Source organism: Pygocentrus nattereri, chromosome 7 (assembly GCF_015220715.1).
Source record: "Pygocentrus nattereri isolate fPygNat1 chromosome 7, fPygNat1.pri, whole genome shotgun sequence".
Taxonomy (NCBI): Eukaryota; Metazoa; Chordata; class Actinopteri; order Characiformes; family Serrasalmidae; genus Pygocentrus; species Pygocentrus nattereri.
Window position 1 is genome coordinate 20,969,622 of NC_051217.1, and position 7,897 is coordinate 20,977,518.

General features: G+C 41.9%; 1 protein-coding gene across 2 annotated transcripts in view; it reads left to right on the forward strand.

The window, feature by feature from the left end:
- The window catches only part of LOC108443153 (WD repeat-containing protein 49), an 89,123-nt gene extending 82,047 nt beyond the window's left edge, over window positions 1–7,076 (forward strand). Inside the window, exons 18-20 of one of the 2 annotated variants that reach the window (XM_017723605.2) lie at window positions 1,324–1,470; window positions 3,222–3,366; window positions 6,770–7,076. In XM_017723605.2, the coding sequence (XP_017579094.1) occupies window positions 1,324–1,470; window positions 3,222–3,366; window positions 6,770–6,812 (335 nt within the window). In that variant the 3' untranslated portion in view covers window positions 6,813–7,076. The remainder of the gene's footprint in view (window positions 1–1,323; window positions 1,471–3,221; window positions 3,367–6,769) is intronic. The other variant, XM_037539863.1, reaches the window with a different exon arrangement.
- The last annotated feature ends 821 nt before the right edge of the window (window positions 7,077–7,897 follow it).

Sequence of the window (7,897 nt, forward strand, 5' to 3'; positions counted from 1 at the left end):
CTACATTACATGACGGATCGCCTCCAGCGTGGAGTGGCCTTTAGGAGGTGACCTTCATTTCAGGCCATTTAAAAATTAAAATAGAAAAAAGCTCTATGCTAATCCTCCTGTGGGATTTCTAGTAGTACTATGTTAGCACTAAGCTGTGGTGCACATTAACTTTGTTTGGCTATTCAAACATAGACGTTTGAAGCATGTAACAGACATTAACAGATATCTGAGCTTGTATGTATGAGTTTTTCAGTAAAGTATCACAGTAAAGTAAGCTTCAGTAAGGAGTCCTGGCATATAGCTGCCGCCACTGTTTTACATTCCTAACAACTAACCCACACATACACACATACATACATCTTCTAAACCGCTTATCCTTCTGGGTCGACCCATTTTTCCACAAATCTGGGCAATAAACTGAACAGATTGCGTCTCTTCAGTGATATATACTGTAAAAGTGATTTTTTATAAAAAAAAATACAAAGAGCGTCTAAGATTTTTGGCATTCGGCAGTAAATTGTAAGCATATGTCATTATGTTTATGATCATAAAACACATTTTCTGTTAAATTGTTTTTTACATAATACATAACATAAAATAACATAAAATCAGTCTAAGTTTTCTAGAGTGAAACTGCATTTAAAATATGTATGTGAGTATGTGAGAAAGCGAATGCTTGGCAGAGAGTAGATGTTCGCATAATGGACCTGGTGGTTCCATCTTAAATGGTGCCTGAGTTGTCAGAATGTAACTGCTGCACCATTTATGGTGGAATGGGAAAATTCCAATGAGAAGCTGACTTCTGCCTTGCGATTTTTTAGTGTCTGAGAGTTTCTGGTTGCAGATTAAGTGTAGATGGAAACCAGCTGAGTGCTTATAAGTGCAAATAAGAAAACATCTACGACCCGACACGCCCCCCTGCCTGGATGTGTGTGTCTGTTTAGCTTTTTGCCTTTTTATCTAGTTTATTGTTGGCGAGCTGTTTCGACGTCTCCAGCTAACATGGCTAATCTAATGTTTTGGTTATATTTATTTTCATCTGTCCATCGATTTATCACTCTATAGACGTTAACTTAGCTGACATTACTATGCTCGGATAGCTGTAAAGGAGTTTTGCACAAATTTTTAAATATTCCTTATTTAGTCTGGATTTTTTTGGTATACAGTTAGCACCATGCTAACTGGTGGGTTAAGCTTCCAATTAGCCTCATAGCTCCGGTTCTACAACTAAAGAGATAAACACCCATCTTGTCTTGACTGACTGACTACATTTGGGTAAGAGTGGAAATCTGTTGTGTTAAGCATAGTTATTGTTCCTGTCTCTGATTTTAGGTGCACTCAGTGAGCTCAGACTGGAGGAGCTGGACACAGTTGGTGAACTGACCAAGCCTGACTTTGTCATCAATCCTCATTTATATTTCGGATTGATGTGGGAATCCTCCGCCCCAACTCCGCCTCCGCTTCCGGAAGCCAGAGAGAGTAGGAAAATCCATTTTAATTCAGGGTTTAAGATGTAAACAGGAAGATTCTGTCTGAGTGGTTTGGTGTGAAATGGTTCAGATGTCTTTACAGTGGTGGTGATGGGAACCATGACTACAAATATTGACATTTTATTTACCATCCAAACCCACCAATGAACCTACACGAGTCTTCTGAGATTTATATGAAATGTTGATGATGGAAAATACTTATAAATAAATTTTTAAAAAGTCGCATAGTGCCCTGCATGTGCATTTGTTAATTTGATGTCTTAGACTGAAATCTTCTCAAAACTATTGTAAATGATGTCTGCCACCAGGCAATGAATTCATAACCATTTAATGTAGTAACTTTCTGTGAGGGAGCTTTTAGAGGTGGACGTCTGGTTCCTATCACCACCACTGTGAACAATTCTGACTTGGTAAGTTTCTCTAGAACAGAGTGTTTCACACCAAACCACTCTGAATGAGTCTGTTTACAGCTTTATGGCCAAATTATGAAGAAATTTTTAAAAGTTGGTATATGATATAAAAATATCAGTGAGTTTATATTGGTTGCTGTGATGAGCTTTTGTAGGTGCCGTTTAGCCTTATAAGTTGAATGTAAGAATAAAACATGAAATACAGGGAAATGTACAAAATAACAGGGTGTAGCCATGCACAATCAAATGGGTGCAAAATATTTAATGAGCCAAATATTTTAAGATGATGAAATTTGATTTATTTATTATTTGTCATTGTACAAAGAGATTCTGTTGTAACTCCCAATAGGATGAAGCAATCTGAACCAAAAAAATACAGCACATACCTTGATGCACTACTCAGTACTGTACACCACCATCCTGATGAGAGGTTGAGTGACTGAGTGAAGGGGTAAGGCAGTATGTACCCAGAAGTTGCAAACTGAGGTTAAACGTTGTGTCAACTTTCCAGCAGCTACCTCAACCCTCCTAAGAAGGGGCATCCCAGTTTGTTCAAAGCTCCATATAATGAGGAGCTCATTGCATGTTGTTTCGTTGAGATTGCTTCATCCTAGAGAGAGTTATTACAGAATATCCGGGGCCTCTTTTGAGTGAATCTCCCAGTATAATGGCCAGTCAAAAAGATGTAACCTAGGACATTGAAAAGTAAGATTCTGGGGTGCCTGAGTGGCACAACCATCTAAGCATTACCTCCATCATCAGGAGAGCAAAACTTTGATCCCAGGTGATGCTACAGCTGTCCATAGCTGGGAATCCAAGAGAGCACAATTGGCCTCGCTCTCTTTGGTTGGGTAGGATGGCCCCCGTCTCCCCCATCACTCAGCAAGCTGCTAGTCAGTGCAGGTGCCTGTTAGCTGACGCAACAGAACTGGTAGTCGGCGGTCTCCTCCAAGCATGTTCAGCGGTCCAATGATATTGTGTTAGCAGCAGTTTGAAAAGATGTGATGGTGCTTCACAGGTCTCATAGTTCTGGTGGTATCGCGTGTGTCCATTTCCACTAGTGGGTGGAATTGGATATTAGTAAATTGGGAAGAAAATTGGGGAAAAATAAAAAAAGGGAGATTCTGTCCCATAGAGTATGATATTTTCCATAAACAAATTTAAAAAACATTGTCATATTTAGTTTTCTGCAAATTACAAACCTACAGTGGTACTTATTATGCTCTTTACTACAAAGTAATAATAAAATCAGGTTTTAATATATTGGTTGTGCAGATATGTTGGTTATTATCAGATCTGGGTGATATGAAAGCTCCTTTTCTTCCTCTAGAAGGTTTGAAAGCAGCGATTGATGAGAAGAGTCTATTTCCTAAAGAAGTGTTGGAGCAGGTGGACAGACCTCCAGGAGCTCAACATCATACACAGAGAGTCAGCATGATGAGGAATTATGGGAGATTCATCGGTAGGAGACTGGGGTGAGTGTCTGTTGGGACCTGACTGACGTATTGTCTGCCTGATATAATCGGATGACAAAGATTTGACATGATTTCATGAGAAAAGTACAAAATACATATAAAAATAAATATTATTGTTATTCTTGGGGGCAGTCATGGGCTGGAGGTCAGGGAACCAGCCTTTTGGTTGCCGGTTCAGTCCCCTAAGTCAACAGTACATGGCTGAAGTGCCCTTGAGCAAGACACCTAACCCCCAACTACTCCCTAGGTGCTGGGGATAGGGTTGCCCACCATTGTCCATTTTATCAGCTCCACTTACTGTATAGGTGCACTTTGTAGTTCTACAGTTATAGACTGTAGTCCATCTGTTTCTCTGATACTTTGTTAGCGCCCTTTTACCCTGTTCTTCAGTGGTCAGGGCGCCCATGGACCCTCACAGAGCAGATGCTATTTGGGTGGTAGATCATACTCATCATTGCAGTAACACTGATGTAGTGGTGGTGTGTAAGTGTGTGTTGCTCTGGTGCGAGTGGATCAGACACAGCAGTGCTGCTCCGAGTTTTCATGTTTCTTTATAGAACCATTTTCTGTACTAAAGATCCCTTGAAGAACCTTCTTTTTTAAGAGTGTAGGTTAGAAGACTTTTGTTAAATTCCATCAGCAGCACTGATTTAATCTAATGAAGGATTGATTAGACAGTCTGACTGTAAATACTGGACTTTCTCAAGAAGAGATCGGCTAATGCTTAAGCAAAATCACACAGAACAGACGTAAGGGTTTATTTATCTCTGTATTTTGTTTCCATTTATTTATTTATTTGTTTTCTTGGACAAATCAATTCATACTGTCCAGATAAATGGCTCTACATGGCTTGACGTATGCACAGTACTGTATTTTGGCCATTATTATTGATTAGCTGAAGTTTTATCTGTTTTCATATCAGTCACCCCCTGGTGTCTATGTGTGGGGCTTTGTTCCTTTTTTTCCTCATTTTTCTTCCATTCATCCTTGCAGGAAATGCATTTTTGTTCTTTCTCTCCTACATGGCCTCCTGGGTCATCTCTCTTTTCATTTCACTGAATGCTGGCTGTAACTGTGTGCAGGTAATTTCAGAGATAGAAAGGAGCGAGTAAACAACAGACTTAAGGTCACTTCCATTTCCATTCACTTCCTCAGGGAGTCGTAATGTTTTGTGGGGTGTAATTCAGCTGAGGAACACGTGAGTTGAATTGTCCACATGGATACTGAACTGGATCAACTGTAAAGGAATTGACCTCCAAACCTGGCAAACAAAGAGTTAAGCGTTCGTTTCCAGCGAGACGTTCCACCAACAGAGGAGCTATTTATGGTCCCACAGTATATTTTCTAAGAATATATGCAATGTTTTTTTTTTTAAAATAAAAATTTTATGAACTAAATGTTAAAACATCCTGTTGACCTCATCATCATCATCATCATCATTATCATTTTAATTTGGTTTCAGTTCGTGACCTAAACTCTCTCTCAGTGGCTATACACTGCAGATGATACCGATAATGTTCCATGATGATTCTGTGGCCAACAGAGCCACTGAGCTCGATATCATGTAAATAACTGTGATACAAGGATAGAGATGGTAATGTTGTGTAATTACTTGTACTTATAGCAGTTTAGCTAACAAGCTCGACACTCATTGAACTGCCTGCTAGCCTCGCTCAGACTAGCAGCCAGTCTCTTTGCTAATATTTGACTTTTTGCTTAGGTCAACCAAGCCTTCTCCTTTCCAATCAAGTTGGTTATAGACCCTCACTCAGCCATCACCAGTTAACGGTTTGGGTGACCCAGAAAGCCCATACTACAGCTGGCACGGTGGGAGTCTGTACTGTTAGCGACCATGTTATAGTCAACGACCATGGTATAGAGTCACTTTGGTAGCCTGAAAAGAGTCCTTACACAACAATGAGAATGCATCACACAGGAAGCCGGCCTGCGAAGCCTTGAAGGCGGGAAATGTCCGAATGCCACCAGCCCTATAGCTGCAGTGCAACGTCATCCAGGCTATGATGTCATGTTGATCAGGTCCCCTGTCCAGAGAGTCTTGCAGCCACAATACAGCATCTCACAAGCGGCTGATCCAGGCCGTGATGTCATTTTGATCAGGTCCCCAGTCCAGAGAGTCTTGCAGCCACAATACAGTGTCTCACAAGCGGCCGGTCCAGGCTGTGATGTCATGTCGATCAGGTCCCCAGTCCAGAGAGTCTTGCAGCCACAATACAGCGTCTCACAAGTGGCCGGTCCAGGCTGTGATGTCATGTTGATCAGATCTCCAGTCCAGAGAGTCTTGCAGCCACAATACAGCGTCTCACAAGCGGCTGATCCAGGCTGTGATGTCATGTTGATCAGATCTCCAGTTCAGAGAGCCTCATAGCCACAATATAGCATGTCTCAAGTGGCCGTTCCAGGCTGTGATGTCACGTTGATGAGGTCCCCAGTTCAGAAAGCCTCATAGCCACAACACAGCATGTCTCAAGCTGCCGGTCCAGGCTGCCATGTCACGTTGATGAGGTCCCCAGTTCAGAGAGCCTCATAGCTACAATACAGTGGCTCTCAAGCGGCTGGTCCAGGCTGTGATGTCACGTCGATGAGGTCCCTAGTTCAGAGAACCTCATAGCCACAACACAGCATGTCTCAAGTGGCTTGTCCAGGTTGTGATGTCATGTTGATGAGGTCCCCAGTTCAGAGAGCCTCATAGCCACAACACAGCATGTCTCAAGTGGCCGGTCCAGGCTGTGATGTTACATTGATGAGGTCCCCAGTTCAGAGAGCCTCAAAGCCACAACACAGCATGTCTCAAGCAGCCGGTCCAGACTGTGATGTCACATCGATGAGGTCCCCAGTCCAGAGAGCGTCATAGCCACAACACAGCATGTCTCAAGCGGCCGGTCCAGGCTGCATCATAGCTGTGATATACCGTCACCCAAACAGCCCAAAAAAACCTCTGAGCTGCGGTTGGAAGATCGCTCTCGGCTGCTTTCTCAGTGGACTTGATGGCAAACTCCTCAGCCAGCAGAGAAACATCTAAACATACACAAACAACACAAAAAATGATCTAAAGCAGCAGCCATATTGCGCTAGCTTACTTACACACACACATTGTTTACACTTATTAAAAGCTCAATAAAAATGGCAGCAGTCATACTTTAATCCTTTTGAAACAATGTTCTGTGTTTTTTTTGTACAAATCAGAGAGGATCACAAGCTTCACTCGTACACTTTCAACAACACACTTGCTGAATATGTTGTTGTCTAGGGTTCACAAATTAGTCTTTTCAGTACCGTCCAGCACACAGGATTTCAGTGAGAGGAAAGGGTAATGAATGGTGGTCAGGGTGAACTGTCTGACCTTGTAAATAAACTTTTTTTTCTTTTTTTCCCACTTTCACAGAAAACCGAAGGCCAGCGCCTCTGGAGTATTCAAAGCTAAATGAAGCTTCTCTCACCTTTCTGGATGTTTACAAAGATATTGTCATCATTATTATTTTCTAATAAACTCAGAATTAATCAGTTGTTTTGTTCCTCTGTACATGTTTACCTCATTATTGATGTTTTGTGTGTGAGTGTGTGTGTGTGTCTGTATGTATGTGTGTGTGTGTGTGTGTGTGTGTGTGTTTGACTGCTTGACTGCTAACCTACAAGACCCCCTAAACACTCCTGACTTTGTCAAGTTCTTTTTATAAACTCTGTCTCCACTATTTAAGTTGTGTCCTCGTTTCTACGCTCATTGTCCACTTTATCGGCTCCACTGATGTAGTTTCACTTTGTAGTTCTACAGTTACAGACTGTAGTCCACCTGATACTTTGTTACCCCCTTTTACCCTGTTCTTCAGTGGTCAGGACCCCCATGGATGCTCACAGAGCAGGTACTATGTGGGTGGTGGGTCATTCTCAGCACTGCAGTAACACTGACGTGGTGGTGGTGTGTTAGTGTGTGTTGTGCTGGTGTGAGTGGAGTGTGAGTGTGAGTTTTTAAACACTGCGTCCACTCACTGTCCACTCTATTAGACACTCCTACCTTGTCAGTCCACCTTGTAGATGTAAAGTCAGAGACAATAGCTCATCTGCTGCTGCACAGTTTGTGTTGGTCATCCTCTAGTCCTTCATCAGTGGTCACAGGATGCTGCCCACAGGGCGCTGTTGGTTGGATATTTTTGGTTGGTGGACTATTCTCAGTTCAGCAGTGACACCGAGGTGTTTACTGCTTTGCTTGATTGGTGTATATATATTTATATATATGGTTATTCAAGGGTTCTTTAGTAAAGGAAATGGTTCTGTATACAACCATGACTAAAGTGGTGAAAGGGTTCTTCAGATCGATAGACAATGTGTGTGCTGTAAATGGTTCTATATAGCACCAAAAAGGGTTCTTCAATTTTGTCAGGCTTGACATTATAAGATTATAAGATTAGAACCCTTTTTGGTGCTATGTAGAACCCTTTTCAAAAAGGGTATATATAGAAGCATATACAACACACACACACACACACACACACACACACACACACACAGAATCAGA